This window comes from Gracilinanus agilis, chromosome 2, assembly GCF_016433145.1.
Source record: "Gracilinanus agilis isolate LMUSP501 chromosome 2, AgileGrace, whole genome shotgun sequence".
Lineage (NCBI taxonomy): Eukaryota > Metazoa > Chordata > Mammalia > Didelphimorphia > Didelphidae > Gracilinanus > Gracilinanus agilis.
The window spans coordinates 38975051-38993737 of record NC_058131.1 but is presented as its reverse complement, the minus strand read 5'-3'; the positions used below and the strand labels follow the sequence as shown (position 1 = coordinate 38993737).

The 18687-nt window shown below is 45.7% G+C and overlaps 1 protein-coding gene across 1 annotated transcript in view; it reads right to left on the bottom strand.

Moving 5' to 3' along the window:
• CKAP2L (cytoskeleton associated protein 2 like) overlaps positions 1 to 18464 on the bottom strand; it is a 28456-nt gene extending 9992 nt beyond the window's left edge. Inside the window, exons 1-4 of the mRNA XM_044660445.1 lie at positions 18428 to 18464; positions 10551 to 10617; positions 10029 to 10080; positions 7168 to 8303 (exon numbers count right to left, since the gene is read on the bottom strand). Of these exons, the coding sequence (XP_044516380.1) occupies positions 7168 to 8303; positions 10029 to 10080; positions 10551 to 10617; positions 18428 to 18464 (1292 nt within the window). The remainder of the gene's footprint in view (positions 1 to 7167; positions 8304 to 10028; positions 10081 to 10550; positions 10618 to 18427) is intronic.
• Between the last annotated feature and the right edge of the window lie 223 nt (positions 18465 to 18687).

The following is an 18687-nucleotide window of genomic DNA, read 5'->3' as shown; positions in this document are numbered from 1 at the left end:
CTTCTGTCCCCTGCAGCCCCCAGCCCAAGGTGAGGGCCAGCCCTCCCCCCATTCATATGCCCGGAGCTTCATCCCTGACCTCATGAGGATGAGTGGCACCATCTGCCAAGCTGGGCACAAAGCAACCCCATTATCTCCATCTTATAGATGAGGAGAAGCAAGTGACTCCCCCAGGGTCACACGGCTGTGTCCAAAGCCCAGTTTGAACTCAGCTTTTCCTGATCTGAAATCTCTACCTCTGGGGCCATTACTCTGACCCATCCTTCATGAGGGCCAGGCTCGCCTTCCTCACACCCGAGCCCAGCCATGTCCTCACCCTTCCTGGGGTCCCCGAGCCACCCTGCAGAGCAGCCTCGGCTCCCAGAGGCCTCCCCTGCCAGGGCCGCTTCTGCTCTGGGCCCGACGTCACCAGGGGACAGAGGGCCTTAATCAGAGATGGGCTGGGCCTGGCCAGTGTACAGAGCATCGAGGGCCCCAGGAGCCCCTCAGGGTCTGCCCCAGGGCCTGAGCTCACCCCTCAGCCTCAGTCTGCTCCTGAGGGGCGGCCTCTGTCCAGGAAGCCTCCCTCTCTCCCTCCCTCCCGCCCCTGAAGGCTCCCTCACACAGGCTGACCAGATGCATTTTTACACGTCCTTCTTTTTAAGCCCTTCCCTTGTGTCCGAGAACAGAGCAGCGAGGGCTCTCTTGGGAGGAAGCGTCTGGGGTCAGACTAGAACCCAGGACGTCGGGTTCTCTGTCTGCCTGGCAGCCGCAGGCTAACACGATGAGCTGATGAGCCGCTCTGGGCCGCTGACTTTCTGGGATCAGTGACAACGCCCTGAAATCAACCAGCTCGTCAGTATCCGGCCCCGCCTCCAGGTCACTGACGAGAGGAAAATGGACAGACAGAGGCTGCCCCATCTCATAGCTAAATATTCCCACGCCTGACAGAAGGGCCATTTTGCGGGAACCTCTCAGAGAATCTTCTCCAATCAGCCTTAAAATAATGCTTCAAAGGGCAGAAAACAGCTTGGAAGGTGGGCAGAGAGGGTGTGGGGTGAGAGAGGAGCAGAGCCCCCAGCAAGGCAGCAGCCCCCCTGCTCCAGGTTCTGAACCTGGGCCCAAGCCAACCCCAAGACCCGAGACCCGAGACCCTGCCTGAGCCATAACAGAGCCTCCCTGCCCACCCTCTGAGGTTCAAGGTCTGGGGCAAGCCTGCTGTGAGGCCCCCAAGCCCTGGCCCGAGGCACAGTGCATTGTTGCCTGGTTGCCGTAGGCCCAGAATGAGGCTCTGAGCCCACATTGAGGCCATAAGCCTCAATGGTGCGAGGCAGCTGGCAATGCTCCCAGCTAGTACAAGCTCAAGGGGAGGCCCTAAGCCCCAGCACAAGGTGCTGCTGTAAGCCTAGAGTGAAGCCCCGAGTCCCAGCCCCATGAAGCGCACAGCATCCTGAGCCCTGCAGGCTGTTAGAGTCTAGAGGAGACTGAATCAGCAGTGGGAGGTGCTGCCAGAGCTTCTAGCCCACAGGCTGTTGCACCATCTCAGAAGAACTGAAATCCAGAACCAGAGCAGAGAGGAGCAGCAAGGACTAAATGAGGTTTAAGAGAGGGCCCTATCCATTCTGAGAATAGAACAAACCCTTAAGATAAAAGTAGAAGTTGAAAAAGAGACTAGGAAAATGAGAAAATATTAAAAAAAAAAAAGAAACCAAAACACCTAACCAGAGAAAACCATTCTGGAGACAAAGAAGGGTAAAACCCAACATCAGAAGGAGACAGTAAAATCAAAGTAGCTACATGCAAAACGTCAAAGAAAAATGTGAAATGGGCTCAGGCTCTGGAAGAGCTCAAAAAGGAATTTAAAAAATCAATTAAGACAGAGGAAAATGGGGAAGAGGAATGAAAGTAAAATTGACCAAATGTTAAATGAAGTATAAAAATCCAATGAAGAAAAGTGTTTCATAAATAGTAGAATTAACCAAATGGAAAAGGAAGTTCAAAAGCTCATGGAAGAAATTATTCCTTAAAAATTAGAACTGGGAGAGAAGAAGCTGATGACTTCATTGAGTTATCAAGAAATAGTAAAACAGTATCAAAAGAATTAAAAAATAGAAAAAAACACGAAATATGCCTTTGAAAAAAAACAAATGCCCTGGAAAACAGATCCAGGAGATAATTTAAAGAATTATCTGAGTTACCTGAAAAGTGGTGATCAAAAAAAAAAAAAAAAAGAAAGAAAGAAAAGAAAAAGAAAAGGGGAGGCCTAGTCATCAATTACAAGGACTTATCAAAGAAAACTGCCCTGATATTCTTGAACAAGAAGGCAAAGTAGAAATTGAAAGAATCCACCAATCACCTCCTGAAAAAAAATCCCCAAATGACAATTCCTAGGAACATTATAGCCAAATGCCAAGATAAAAATAGTACAAATAGCCAGAAAGAAAGAGTTAAAATATCACGAAGCCACAGTCAGGATCACATAGGACTTAGCAGCTTCTACAATAAAGAATTCGAAAGCTTGGAATATATTCCAGAAGGCACAGGAACTAGGTTTATTACACAGAATCACCTACTCAGCAAAACTGAGTGTATTCTTTCAAGGGGAAAAAAAATGGTCATTTAAAATAAAATATTTGCAAGCATTCCTGATGAAAAGGCCAGATCTAAATAGAAAATTTCATGTTCAAGTAAAAGACTCAAAAGAACTCAAAAAAAAGGTAATGAAAGAAAATTTAAGGGATTCAAGAAGGTCAAACTGTTTATATTCTTACATGGAAAGACGATATTTGTAACTCTTAACATTTTTATCAGTATTAGAGCACTCAGAAGGATAGATATACATAGATAGAGAGTACAGGAGTAAGCTGATTAGAATAACATGATATGCAAAGAAAAAAATCAAGAAGTGTAAAAGAGGAATGCATTGAGAGAAAAGGGAGAAGTGGAATAGGGTAAATTATCTCACCTAAACAGGTATAAAAAACAATTACAGTGGAAGGGAGAATGAGGGTGATGATAGGCAATGCTTAAAAACGTTAGTTTCATCAGAACTAGCTTAGAGAGGGAATAGCCAGATTTCTTGGGGTATACAATCCTGTCTTACTCTAAAGAGAAGCAGGAGGGAAAAAAGAAGGGATAAGTGAGAAAGGGAGTAATATAAAGGAGGGAGAATGGGGGGGGGGGGAATTTGATTAACAGTAAAACATTTGTGAGGAGAGCCAGAGTGAAAGGAGAAGGAGCAGGACCAAAAGCAGGACCATAAGATAGAGGGGAATACACAGATTATAATCATAACTGTGAATGTGAATGGGATAAACTAACTCATAAAACAGAAGTGGATTGTAGAATGGATTAAAAATCAGAATCCTACAATATGTTGTTTACAAAGAACACATCTGAGGCAGACACACACAGAGTAAAGGTAAGGGAATGGAGCAGAATTTATCATGCTTCAGTTGAAGTAAAAAAAGCAAAAGTAGCAAATAGGACCTCAAAGCTAAAGCAAAAACAAATCTGATTAAAAGAGATAAGGAAGGAAATTACATATTGATAAAAGATACTATAGACCAGTGTTGTCGAAGCCGTGGCATGTGTGCAGAGTCGGCACTCGAGGAGCTGCTCGTTCTCTCTCTTCCCAGTGCCTAAGAACATTTTTTGCATGCCCTGTGCCTCTGTCCAGCTTCCCAAAGCAAGCACTTCCTCCCTCAGCTCTCTCTGGTAATGTGAGGGCTCACAGATAGCTTGAATTTGTCCTCTGGGCACTCTGGCTGTTATAGACAATGAAATAAGTATCAATACTAAGCATATATGCACCAAATGGGATAGCCTCTAGATTTTTAAAGGAGAAATTAAATAAGCTTCAGGAGGAAATAGTAAAACTGTTGATTAAAATAGGAGTTAGTACTTAGATTCTAATAAAATCTATTAGGATTATTTGGATAGGTTGAAGATGAGAGAGAGATAGAAAAGGGGCCCTAATCTAACTTTTCCATGTGACTTCTCCAGCAGACCCTGGCAGGGAAGTTTGTAGGCAGAGCATCAGAGACAGAGAGAGCGAGAACTTCCTGCTTAGCCCTTTTTATAACCTCCTGACTCCCCTGCTCTTGTCCTAGCCTTTTGGGTCACATTCAGGCTGATGTCAGGTATGCAGGTAGATGACAGGAGATGATGTCACCTGTGTGACCCCAGAAAGGGGGGAGAGAGTAAATTTCCTTTACACAAAATAGTACTAATGGGGGACCTCAACTTTACCCTCTCAGATCTAGATAAATTTAACCAAAAATAAATAAGAAAAAACAGTGAAGAAAGTGGATGAAATTTTAGAAAAGTTAGATTTAATAGCTCTCTGGAGAAATCAAATGGGAACAGAAAGGAATATACCTTCTTTTCAGCTGAACATAGCATCTACACAAAAACTGACCATGATCAGGGCATGAAAACTTCATGACCAAATGCAAAAAAGCAGAAAAAATAAATGTGTCCTTTTTAGATCATTATGCAATAAAATTATAATCAAGAAGAATCCATGGAAAGACAAATTAAAAAAGTAATCAGAAACTATATAATATAATTTTTAAAAAGAGGTGGATAAAAGAAAAATTATAGAAATAATAATTCATTAAAGAGAATGATAATGAAGAGACAACATATCAAAATTTATGGGATATAGCCAAAGCAGTATTTTGAGGGCAAACTTTATACCTCTAAAAGGTTACATCAATAAGATAGAGAAAAAAACAGATCAATGAATTGGGTATCAAACTATAAAAACTAGAAAAAGAACAAATAAAGTCTAAATTGGAAATCCTGAAGATCAGAGAAGAAATTAATAAAATTAAAAGAGAACCACTGAACTAATAAATAAGACTAGAAATTGGTTTTGTGAAAAATAAAATAGAGTACTGATTAATTTGATTAAAAAAGGGAAAGAAAAAAATCAAATTACCAGTATCAAAAATGACAAGGGTGAAATCACCACCAATGAAGAGGAAATTAAAGCAATTGTTAGGAGCTATTTTTGCCCAATTATATGCCAATAAATCTGTCAATCTATGTGAAATGGATGACATATTTACAAAAATATGAATTGCCCAGTTTAGCAAAAGAGGAAATAGAATATTTAATCAAAAATATTAATTGCTCATGGGTAGGCTGAACTAGTATTATAAAAATGACAATTCTATTTAAATTAATTTATTCAGTGCCATACCAATAAAACTATCAAAAAATTATCATGATTATTTTTTCAAACCCTTACCTTTTGACTTAGAATCAATACTGTGTTTAGTTCTAAGGCAGAAGAGCGATAAGGACTAGGCAATAGGGGTTAAGTGACTTGCCCAGGGTCACAAAGCTAGTAAGTGGCTGAGGCCAAATTCAAACCTAGGACTTCCCATCTCTAGGCCTGGCTCCCAATCAACTAAGCTATTCAGCTGCCCCCCAAAACGAGAAAGAATAGAATTAGAAAGAATAGTAACAAAATTCACCTGGAAGGACAAAAAGTTAAGAATATCAAGGGAATTAATGGAAAAAAAAATATCAAGGATGGCGGCCCAGCAGTACCAGATCTCAAACTGTACTAAAAAGCAGTAATCACCCAATCTGGAACTGGCTAATAAATAGAATGGTAGATCAATGGAATAGATTAGATACACAATATACAGGGGTCAATGACCATAGCAACCTAGTATTTGATAAATCCAAAGGCCCCAGCTTTTGGGATAAGAACTCACCATTTGACCAAAACTGCTGGGAAAATTGGAAAATGCTACGGCAGAAACACAGTAAGGTCCAAATGGATGTATGATTTAGACATAAAGGATGATACTGAGTAAATCAGAGGAACATAAATTGTTCACCTATCAGATCTACGGAGAAGGGAAGAATGGATGACTAAATGAGATTGAGAATGTTATAAGATGTAAAATGAGTCATTTTGATTACATTAAATTGAAGTTTTTGTACAAACAAAATCAATGTAACCAAGATTAGAAAGGAAACACCAAACTAGAGGGAGGGGGGATTTTTTTTTTTAAATCAGATTTCTCCGGTAAAGGTCTAATTTCTCAAATCTATAGAGAATGAAGTCAGACTTACAAGTATACAAGTCATCCCCCAATGGACAAACATCAAAGGATATGAATAGCAGCTTTCAGATGAAATCAAAGCTATCAATAATCATATAAAAATGTTCTAAATCCCTCTTGATTAGAGAAATGCAAACTAAAACAATACTGAGGTACTACCTTACAACCAGTAGACTGGCCAATAGGACAGTAAAGAAAATAATAAATGTTGGTGGGGATTCGGCCAAAACCGGATACTGATGTGGGAGGAGTTGTGTGACCTGATCCATCCTGGATCTGTTCTGGAAGACCATTTGGAAGAGGCCCAAAGGGCTCGAAAACGCTTCATCCCCACTGCCCCTGCACCCCAAAGAAATGATCGAAAAGCAGGAAGGACCCATGTGTACCCAAACATTGAGAACAGCACTTGGTGGGGTGGCAGAGAACCGAGTGCAGGCTAGGATGGGGATGGAATCCTGTTGTGTGGAAGGAAGGGGGACCAGGAGGCGTTCAGATGGAGCTGGAGAGATCTGCACAGACTGATGTGGAGGGAAATGAGCAGAGCCAGGAGGATGTCAGACAGCCCCAGTGACACCATGGAAGGATCCACGGTGAGATGTGGCAACTCTGCAAAGGACTCAGGACAAAGAACACTGACTGACTCCAGACAAGGAGCCTCGGGAGCCTCAATGCAGATCAAAGCATACTACTATCTGCATCTGTTTGTTTGTCTTTTGGGGTTTGGGCTCTATGTGATTATTCTCTTACATGTGGAAGTATGTTATCCGTGAGAATACATGGATAATGCCCATTAGACCGCCTGCCATCTCTGGAAGGGAAAGGAGGGAAGGAAACGATTTGGATCCTATAATTTTGTGTTAAGTAGAAAACTGTTGTTATGTGTAATTGGGAAAATAAAATATCTAAAAAAACTAAGAGAAAAGATCAATGTTAATCTTAACATCCTCTCCACAAATCAATTCTCCTCCTCCCCAAACTAATTTCTGAAAATGTGGAAGGTAAGATACCCAGATATATGCTTATGTGGATTATTTTGCACGTAGGGATCTCTATATTATTTTCTAATGTAAGATGCCACATTTTCAGAAGCCAAACCAAATACCTTCGGTCCTCCCCGCATCTCTTCTGCTGGGTCCTCGGCTCAAGGCAGGGGTCGGCTGCCTCCGTCCCACCTGGGTCTGGTGCTGTGGGGGGCTTGGTCAGGTGGACGTAGGGCTGTGCTTTGGGGTTCACGCATTTCACAGAACAATTCCAGGACACGGTTCTCTTGGCCTTGGAGGCCAGGCTCTGTGGCTGCTTCCTTGGAGGCGCCCGTGCAAGGGCTTTGGAGGGGCTGCCCATTTGGAGAGTCTGTCCTGCCCTCCCTAGGGGCTTCCTCGTGGCCTTGGGCTGGGCTACCTGGAGGTGCTGCTGACCACTGAGCTTCCCCACTGGAAGCACTGGGGGTTTCATCTGTGGGCGGCTCCTTCTGGGGGCCGGTAACTTTGCACCATAACCCTCTTGTTCACCCCTGTGGCCCCGCATGGCCTCTTTCTCAGTTATTCCCTTCTTGGATTCCCAAGTTCTGGCGAGGCTCTGGGCTGAGACCATCCTGGGCTCTCTGGCCTTTGGTCTCTCCCCAACTGCCCCACTGGGGAGCCTCTGGTGGGACTTTCCCTTGGGAAGTCCGGCATGGCTCTCGTGGACGAACAGTCTATGGCTCTGCTCCTTCAGGACGCTCCTGGTGGCCCCTCCATCCACCAGGCCCAGGCCACGTCTGCTGGGATGGCCTGATCCACCCTTTGGTCCAGCAGCATCTCTCAGCCTGGCCTGTGGCCTCCTCTCTGAGCCTGCAGGGACTGGGCTGGGCCGGTTCTCTTTGTCTGTCTCTTCAGAGACGTCTCCCACTAGCTGGTCCCCGGCATGGAGCTCACATGCAGGCTCCATCTGCTTAGGGATCCTGGGCCTGGCTGCATTTTGGGTCTTGTGGGAGCAGCCGGACATTCTAGGCAGTGTCCCCACAGGACGAGGTGCTGCTTTTGGTAGGTGCTGGGGGTGTGGATGCCCCGAGGGCGGGCCAAGTGGCCTGGAGGAAAGACAGCCCCACACTGGGCCTTTCCCCAGAACGTCTGGAGCAGCTGCTTTTGGCCTTTGGGTTCCACGGACATCAGAGGATCCCGGCTGGAGGCCCTGACCAGTGGGCTGCCTGGCAGCAGGCCGTTGTGCCTGTTTAATTGGGTCATTTTGTTGTCTAGTTGTCTGAAAGAGAAAAGAAAAAGCAGGATGGCCACCGTGGCCTTATTTATGCAAGGCAAACCCTTTCCCTCTGCCTCAGAACCCTATTCTGTGTCGGCTTTGAGGCCTTAGAGCAGGAAGGTATGGGCGATTGGGGAGAAGTGACCTGTGCAGGGTCACCCAGCTGGGAAGGGAGGCCAGATGGGAAGGCAGGACCTCTTGGCTCTGGGCTTGGCTCTCTCCAGCCTGCCCGTGCCCAGACACCGCACCTAGGGAAGCATCCCCACCATCCATGGCCATAAAGAGGCAGCCAGCTGCCTCCTCTGAGTCAACCTCATCTGGGCCCCTGCTGGGCACTCCCGACTCCCTGCCTCTATTCAATGGTCCCTTCTTTTATTACGTTATAAACTCCTGGGGGTGGGGGGTGGGGAGAAGGGCGGGCCCTCTGGCCAGGGGGTGGCCCTGGGGGTCTGGTCTTGGGGCCCCCAGTGAGGAGTTTCATCTCCAGAGGGGATGGTGGTGGCAGCCAAGCCAAGAAGCTGTTCAGCCTCCACCAAGGATCTGCTTTCCATGGGGCAGCTTTGAGGTGGGAGCCCCGAATGGACAGCTCAGGGACGGGTTTGTGTCCTGGAGCCCTGGGGCAGGCCAAGGCTTTGGGCGGGACTGTGGAGGTTCCCTGGGGCTGAGCCGGGATCCCTGACTGCTGGGAGAGGCTCCTCATGGGCAGCCTGCGGGCAGTCCCAGGCCGTTCAGGCTTTCCTGACAAAGAAGCTCCCCCGAGCCCCGCAGTCTGGCCCCTCGAGAAGCCCCAGGAGCAGGCACAGAGCCCAGTGGAAGGAGGCAGAGAGGCCTTGCTAGCTGGGGGGAGAAGGTGCTCTAGAGAGCCCCGAGGTCCCAGCCTAGCATCCCAGAAGGTAGGAGAAGAGCAGAAAGGCAGGCACAGCCTGTGGGGGCTCCAGGATGGCTGGAGAGGAGTCCGGTTGGGGCCTGCACGGCCAGCTTCCAATCTGGCATCAGACCCTTCCCAGCTGGGGTCCCTGGACAAGCTGCTTCCCCTCATGGGCCGGCCCTCACTGCTAGGCTGCCTCGGACCCAGGACCCAGTCTGGGCTCGAAGGTGGAAGGTGGAAGGTGATGGGGTCGAAGGAAACGCGTCCACACTGACCTTAGTAGGGCATCCACACCAGCCTGGGTCTGTCCCTCCAGAGAGGAGAGAAGGGGAGGTCCGGCTGTGGGTGTGAGCCCAGAGGGCCCCACACATCCTGGGCATGGGAATCTGGGGTCCTGCCGCCTCAGGGAGGGGAGGAGTGAGAGGGAGTGGGGGGGGGGCTGAGGGAGAGAATTTGGGTCCCTAACTTTAAAAAAACGAATGTTAAGAAATAGTTTTTACTTGTAATTGGGGGAAAAATAAGATAGTGTTTAAACAATGTGTCCAGAGCTGGAAGTGAGGCTGAGGGGGCATCCTTGAGGGGCTGAGGTGGGTCCCTGGAGAGGCCTCGAACGCAGTACAAGGAGGGAACGGATAACGCAGGGTTAGAGTGACGGGCTGGGAAGGTCCCAGGCAGGGGAGAGCCAGGAGGAAGAGGCTGGGGAGAGGGAAGTCTGTCTTAGGCAGGAGAGATTTGGCTGGTGCAGCTCCTTCCCAGCAGGCAGAACTGCGGAGGGGAGAACCTTTGACCGTTGTGGGGGGCACCAGAGCACAGGCGGGAGCAGCATCCAACCCTGAAACAGTGAATTCACATCTACTCACAGACAGAGAGGCCAGTGGCCTGGAGTGTTGCTTCTGCTCTCTCAGGTAAGGCCTGCGGAAGAGGAAAAAATAAACTCAATCTTAAAGGAACGAAAAGGGGATCTTCCTCCAGGTGGAAGGAAAGAGCTCCTTGGCCTGCCAGCACTGTCCTGCCCAAAGACTGACTCAGGCAGCCCACAGACACGAGGGCCCTCAGGCACTGAGGCTGTCAAACCCCACCACGGCCAGCCCTTCTGGCTCTCTGCCTCCCCAGGACAGATTATGGCACAGACACTGATGGGGGAGCTCCAGAAGGAGGATGGCTGGGCCAGCAGGGCCTGGGGCTGCCCAGAGCTCTAGCAGGAGAGGGAACATCGCTGCCTCCTGGGCAGAATCTGTCTCCGACTTGCCGGAAGTCCTTGGCACCGCAGAGGAGAGGAAAGCGGGTCTAGCTTTCCCTTTGCAGGGCTCTGCACCAACCAGAAAGGCAAAGATTCAGAGATGGGAGTTTTAGGCATTAAACAATCAACAACACTCACTCACTTGGCGTTAGCACATCGGAGCTTCCCTTTGGCCGCTAAATATTCCTGGAGCTTTTTGCGCCGCTCTTCTGCAAAGCCAAAACAACAACACATTAAATGTTCATTTCCAGCAGTCCGCAGTGGTATTTCCGGGCTCAGACTGTTGGATTTAAAAATCAGTCTGGCAGTCTACTGAACTATTTCTGGCCTGGACAAGCTACCCCCAGCCCCCAAGGTTTCCCAGCACAGTCTTCCTTATCTCCCCCTATCATAAACCTAAAACTGAAGCTATCTTATCTGATGTCTTGAGGAATGTTTGTCTATGTTTGCCTGCTTTACAATATTTGCCTATTTAATGTATGTTTGCCAAATGCTTCCAGCCCCCTGACCCTGAAACCCCCCTCCCCAGATGCTTCCTGACCACCTGTCCCTGACACTACCTTGATAATTATGTATGTACCAACCCCCTTCCCCAAACATTTCTATATAAACTCTTGGCTGAGAATTCCAAGGGGTCGTTCAGGCACGCCTCTCTGCCTAGCGACCCTCGCTATTATTGCTAGTAAAGAATGAGCCTCTTCTTGCATATTGCATTGTCAGTGTGATTCTTCCTTTGGCCACGAACCTGGGTTAGGTATTAAAATTTGGGTACAACATATGGGGGCTCGTCTCTCATGGCCAGGAAAGGACCCGCTGCCAGAAGAGCCAAGAGGGTGAGGAGATCTGGGGTTGGGTGGCCTGTGCATGTGGCTGTGTGATTGTGTGCTCGCATTGTATGAGGAGGGAGCCTGCCACAGGCCCCCTTCTGCATGTGTGTGGATGTGTGATTGAACTGATGGGGAAGGTGATGCCCTGGTAAGCATACAGCTAAGTGTTTCGGCTTGCCCCGCTGCTCCGGGTTTGATATGGAGGAACCTAAGCCAAGCTCACCTGCCAGGGGCATGTTTCTGAGAGAGGACTGGGGAAAGTACGCAGTTCCTTTTGATCCATGCGGACAAAGGTTGGAAACCCTGGGAGCAAGTGCTGTGTGTGACTGGCAGGCCACGTAGACCAATTGATCTCTCTATTCCCTTGTAATTACTACGGGAACTGGTGAGATTCGAGGCCTCACAAGACCCCAAAGCAAAAGGTTCGAGGCCTGTCTTTGGAGTCCGTCCGGTTGGTTCGAGTCCAGCCGGATTTTCTTGGGGATTGAGGCCCCAAGTCAGGGGTTCGAGTCCCCTGAGGAAGGCCAGTGGACGCACTGGAGGTGGGGAGGAGAGAGAGGACTGAGGCAGGATCCCCATATTAATTGTTTGGGATCTGTCTGGGCTCCCCCAGGCAAGTGAGTGTGAGTGTGCGCACCTTTGTCTTGTGTTGTCTTGGCCAGTCAGGAATCTGTCAGGTTTAAACCGTCCTTAGTTCGTCTTTTGTGTGTCCTGGCTGGGTCTGTGTCTTTGGTGTTATTTCCGTCCTTATCATGAGCCAGGGAGAGTCAACCTGGTGCTTGCTGGTTTCCCCAGCTTCAAGGTGAGTTCAGAGGGGAAAACTGCAAACATTCGGCAATTCCCCTTCCCCCATCTACATTTCTCACCTCCCAGACTGGAGAAACTGCTGCTGGGGCTGCAGACTTAAAAGTTCAGACTGGAGGAACTGTGCTACTCCGGCAGCAGACAATATTTGAATAGGGAGAGGATTCTAAATAAACCTCTCAGACCTGGAGGCAGATTTAACATCTGAACAGGAGGGGATTTGAAAGTTCAAAGTTCTTTCCTTAAGAAACACAGCCAGCTTAATGAACAGCTCACTTCCAATGCCCACTGTTAGCAGATAGCAGTTTGTTTAGGTGCTACAAGAAGCATTTGTTAGAAATCACAGCCAAAAAGAGAGACAAGTTTGGTCAATCAGAGTGTAAAGCAGGGGAGAGTTAGGGGACAAGGAAGTCAGCTCAGCCAATCAGATGGCTGATGGCTGTACCTGAGTACCCTCAGTTGAAGGGGCCAGTGTGCTGCAACTGTTTTAATGAGCTTTCTCACTGCAAATATTTCTTTTTAAACATGGATCCTAAAGAACTGATTTTTTTTTTCCTTTTAAAGCATGCTTATCATAAGGTTGTATGTTTTTGTTTATTGTTGTCTTTGTCACAGTCTTGTCTCTATGTATTCTTAAATTGGACATTACAAAAAAAAAAGAGGGGGAGTTGTAAGATTGAACTTCCCACAGTCAAAAATCCTCAGCAGAGGACAAAAGAAAATATCTGTTCAATGATTTTTCCTCTTTCTTCCTTTGGATGGGCCCCCAAAGGAGTGAAAAAGGGAAAAATTTAGAGCAGAAAAGGGAGATTTTACTCCACAATTGGAAGCATTTTCACTTAAGATCTGATTTTAAGGGTTGAGGATTGCTAATGATGTTGATATGGTACAATGTAATTTTATTTATTGTGGTAACTGTTTTGTCAGTCAAATGTGAAATATTAACCAGATTTTATTGAGCACAAAAACTCATGGTTAGAAGTTTGTTAAGCCTTGGTTTCAGTGAATTGAGAATCGTCTAAATGTGGTTAATAGCCAGTCTGACACAGAGAGGGAATGTTTTTTCTATAAGGTCAAAAATTGTATTGGCTACTTTGTAGATGTAAAAGTCATTCAGAAAAAGTTGTAATATTATTGAGAACTTATTCTAGAATTTAAACTTGGGATTTTAAAATGAGATGTTCTTTTAATGTATGTGCTGTCAGAACTAGCAACATGTAATCATATGATACACAAGAAGTTTTTAAAGTGGTTAATCTGTGCATGGATTTTAATAATACAGGTACTGAGATTTTGGCAAAAATGTGTGCAATGTATAAGAAGGAATTTGTGATCTAGAGATTAACATGCATTTAGACTCAAATTGCTAGAAAGCAATGATGAATGAATACAAAATATGTATGCATTTGGACTATAAAGAGAATTAAGTTTTTCAATAGGTTAAGAATATATGAACTGTATGAAATTAACAAGAGAAAATTTGACCAGCCAAGAAGCTAATAGGATTACATGCAATTAAATATAGTACCTTTCCTCTTTTTTGCAATAATGGTAAAGGAAGAGAAGCCAGAGGAAATAAGAGTAATTGATAAAGAAATAATAGGTGTGAATTCTAGAACAAATGGTAAATCAGAATAATATTGATGGAATTTAATCAGTTATGTAAACAATGCTTTGAGGTAAAAGGAAACTGAACTAGAGGTTCTATTCTGTTTAAACAGAGGTCTGAAAGGAATAAAAGTAAATGGCTTTGAAATTCAGTTGTTTACATACTGAAAGATTGCTAAAGGACTTAGTTATTTGGAAGTTGTGGAGTTCAAACTAAAGTCTGTTGAAAATAATTTATTATGAAGATTTTGGTACATGCTAAATTTTAAATTGTAGGTGATCTCACTTGGTAAAGAGAGATAAGAGACAAGGTTGTTAAGTCATAAAAACCTAAAATCAAGCCAGGCAACCTTAGGGTAAATTGCTCATAAACTCTTCCTTGCAAACAGGAAGGAAAAGAGAGAAATACTTTTAATTGTTCCACTTTGATACTTAGGAACTGATATAGCAACACAGTACATAAGATCTTAAAGAGTTTAAAGATGAGTATATTTTAATTGTATACTTCAGAGTTTTAAAGAGATGTTCAAGCAAGTAAAAGCTGATAGAAAAGTCATGGATATCTTGTAAAACAGGTTCTTTTTTAGCAGTACAGTTGTTATAGGGGTGCAAATGGTGAACCCCTGGGTTCGAGAAGGAGGCCCTGAGGATGAGAGGACTCCAAGTTTAGCTTAGAAGTATCCTTTTCAAAGAGCGTGGACATGACTCCTTGCACTCAGGCATTTAGTGAGTGGGGGGTCAGTCTGAGATCCTCTGGGCTTTGGCTATCAGGGTGTGGCCAGAGGTGTATCTGTTTAAATTGATCAAAAATATTTTTTGGGTTTAAAAGTTATCATAAATGGTTTTCCATATCAGTGTATTAAAATTGACTAACTTCATTATTACATTTGATTCCCTGCTCTTGAAAATAGATAAACAGCCTGCTGGTCAAAAGGCTTTCTTTAAGGTTTATAGTGCGTAAAAGGTTTCAAATCTTGTAATTGAAAATAGACCCTGTAATACTACATGCTTTATGATATTGCTTTAAGTGTGACTTTTATGTAAATTGTTGCTAAAACATGTGCTTTAAGTGTTGTTTGAATGTAAGCAAAAGCTCATTGTAAACCTGACTGTACCATGGGTTTTGTTCAATACTCAGTGGTTACCTCAGTTTACCAATTTGTACTATGAACTGAATCTTATAATGAGCACTATGCTAAAGTTACAGTGTCTCAATTCTTGGGAGTTATTGATTAGCATTTGAAGGGATACCAAATGGTATGTTTGTTTTTGTGATGGTAATAGAGAGTCAGAGAAAGTGAAGAGGTAAGGTGTGTTGTGTTTGAATACAGAAGAAAGAGAGACTTGGATGTCCTGAGTATGCAGATTCGTGATGGGTAAATGGAAGTTGTGTTCTGCTTTTTAAGCAGAGGGTTTGAGGAAAAAAGAGAGGAAGAAGGAGAGAGAAGGAGAGATGAAAGAGAACAGATAGGGAGGTGAAAGAGAATAGATAGATGTTCTACTCTTTTAAATGGATCCCTGACCTAGGGATAATTTCTAAAGTTAGTTTATATGGTGTTGGGAAAATCATAAATAGTTCTGGAATATCTCTTGAAAGTTACACTGAAGAGATTCCTGTCTGGCTTGTCTTAGTCTTTCAGATGGTCCAGATACAGGAGACGATACAGCCCTGATTTATATTTACTGTGGAGCTACTCCATCCAGCACTCCTGTTCCTTAATTCAGGTTTTGTGACTAAAGTGTGATATGTTAATTATTGCCAAAAATATGTAAGAATAACTGAGTGATCAGCCTGGTAGGGATGTGAAAGGCTTGTTTGAGGGTATGGAAATTGTTTCCAGAATGCTGCTTAGCAGAATTTCTCTGAGCTGTAATGGGAAAGACTTGTCTTTAAGGAAGGAGAAGGCTTCTGGGATCCAATAGTGATATAGTGCAAAAGACAGAGAATATTCTGTGATGGTTAGAGAGGCAATTCTAGGGCTCAACTTGGACTGGACCTCTTCTGACCATCTAGGCTCTCTTTCTTCTGTATTCAATGAATTGAGTGACACAAGGATGGCATGAGCCAGTGACAGCTTTGGCCTACACATGGAGCCCCTCGCTATGTGTCCCTTGGGACGTGAGGAAATGCTTTCCTATCTGCCTTCCCTTTTTGGAGCAAGTTCCCATAATCAGCACTTAATGCAAATTGTAAATTAATGTTTCCATCTCCCCAAACAACCTATTAGGTTAATAACTGAAAATTGTCAAATTGTTAGGGAACACACTTGAGGAGTAGGTGAAGTTTAGTGATAGATGACTTGTAGCTTGAAGCCTTAATTTACCATAACTAAAGTGGGATTTTGAGCTTGGAAATATAAACCAAAACTTTCTGGATTTCCTACAGAATCTGGGATAAAGAAATTTATCTGTAAAGTATTGTTATTCAAGTAGTTATAGATGCCATATTAATGTGGGCCTTATGAAGGATATTTTTTAACAGAAACATCACATGCCAACTCTGCAAACAACTTAGGGATCAAATTTCCTAAAAGGTTTAATTCCTGTCAGAAGATGATTTCTGGAGATAAAATCTGTTGGCTAAGATACCCAAATGTTAATGTTTAATATCAGTTTCTATTGTGCTAATTTTCTTTTTTTGTATCTGGTGTTCTAGTTTTTGCCCTAGTCCTAGGTTCTATACTTATGCCTTAGGGATGGATGCTCCCCCTTGTGACCTGTCTGTCAGTCTGGGGAAACAGTCTCTGATCTCCAAGCCTTCAGGACCCTGGCATTCGCTGCAGAGGTGCCCCTGAAGACCCTGTGCCCACAGCTCCTCCTCCTGTTCCCCCTCTCAGAGATTCTACGCCCCTTCTAAGCTTGAAGAAGCTACAGAAGATGGAAACCATCGACCCTCTTCCCTTAGACATTTGGAGGAGGGGAGGGGAGACGGCATGGGACATTGTGGGACATTGTACCCCAGAAACAGCATAGAACACTGTACCCCCATAGTGAAAAAGTTTTTTTCAGGCAAACTATAGGCAGGAAAATCCCTTTGCTTCCACTATGTACCCTTCCCCTTATTCTTAACTGCCTAGCAGCTTTTGTAAAGGAATGAATTAACACCATTTAGCTTTTGGTCCTGCATCAGCATTCCCTGACAACCCCCACCCTTGATATGGCGTGTGCAGACACCAATCTTTAAAGGACCACCTGAGGATGATTCCTCAGGATCAAAAGAAAAAGAAGGGAATGTTGGATTTAAAAATCAGTCTGGCAGTCTACTGAACTATTTCTGGCCTGGACAAGCTACCCCCAGCCCCCAAGGTTTCCCAGCACAGTCTTCCTTATCTCCCCCTATCATAAACCTAAAACTGAAGCTATCTTATCTGATGTCTTGAGGAATGTTTGTCTATGTTTGCCTGCTTTACAATATTTGCCTATTTAATGTATGTTTGCCAAATGCTTCCAGCCCCCTGACCCTGAAACCCCCCTCCCCAGATGCTTCCTGACCACCTGTCCCTGACACTACCTGGATAATTATGTATGTACCAACCCCCTTCCCCAAACATTTCTATATAAACTCTTGGCTGAGAATTCCAAGGGGTCGTTCAGGCGTGCCTCTCTGCCTAGTGACCCTAGCTATTATTGCTAGTAAAGAATGAGCCTCTTCTTGCATATTGCATTGTCAGTGTGATTCTTCCTTTGGCCATGAACCTGGGTTAGGTATTAAAATTTGGGTACAACAAGACATCATCGTGTCCTCCTTTAGAGATAAGAAAGAGGGTGGATTTGGACTCAGGGCCCCAAGTTCAAATCCTGCCCCTTTAGGGGCTCAGGCTAGGTGGAGGAGCAGACCTGAGGCTGGGGGGCTGGATCTGAATCCTGCCTCAGACTCTTAGTAGCTGGGCAAATCAATCCAACTCAGTTTTGTGTCCTGTAAAATGGGATCCTCCTAGGGCCACCTCCCACGTGGTTACGAGGGTCCAATGAGACACTAGGCACACGGGGAGGGTTATAGAAATGATTATCAACATGATCAATAATGAAGAAAAGGACAATCATTAATCGCCGGGCTCAGTCTATGGGTAAAATGCTTCCCCAGCCTGAGCGTGCCACATAAATACACGCCACGATTCTGTTACAATGCATCCCAGCAGGTTTACTCTGGAAATAGATGGAATAACGTCAGGAGAACGAGACTGCCACGTGGCAGGGACAGGATAATTACGGGTGGTTATTGTCACTGTTATTGTTTGTAGATTTCCTAGCGCCCCGCCCCCTTCCCAGAGCAGCTCCCAGAGCAAGGGGGACCCTCGTGGACATCAGGTTTGGGGCAATCAAGGAGTGAGCCGCCAGGCTGCGGGTCAACAGAGCCTAGGGGAGGGATCAGCGTGGGGGAGGGGCTCCTCCTGCTGCCCCACCCAGCAGCCGAGTCAATCATTAAGACCCTTTAGAGTCTTAATAAATCAAGGTAACACTGCAAGAGGAAGGGGGTGAGGCGGGGCTCCTGCGAACTTTGTGTCCACGTTCTGGGGTGAGTGGGAAGGACGTGAGTAGACCCGCTAGGCCCACAGTGGAGTGGAGTGGGAAGAGTGTAAGATTTGGGGGTGGGAAGATCTGGGTCCGAATTTTGTCCCATTCTTAAGGGCTTGGTGCCTCAGTTTCCCCATCTGTAAAATGGGGCCAGCTACGGCCTGTCGGAGGGCAGAGGCGCCCCCACCCCCAGGAGCCAGGCGGGGAGGGACGCACCTCCCGCCCTTCCCCGCCCAGTTCAGCTGAGCAGCACGCTGACACTCACCCACAGCCGCGGCGTGGGCAGACCCCGACCCGACCATGGCTCCACAGCAGCCTCAGCTTGGGGCGCAACCAGGGCGCAACCAGCGCCCAACTCTCCCCAACGCCCGGCTTCTTCTCTCCTCTCGCATTGGCTGCCGTGGTTTTGAAACCTGCCAATGGAAATCCGGAAAGAGATCCCGGCGGCTGGAAACGGACCGTTTGACAATTGGCCTTCGTGTCCATTTGATCCGCCTCCTGGGCTCGGTGATTGGATGAGGCGGC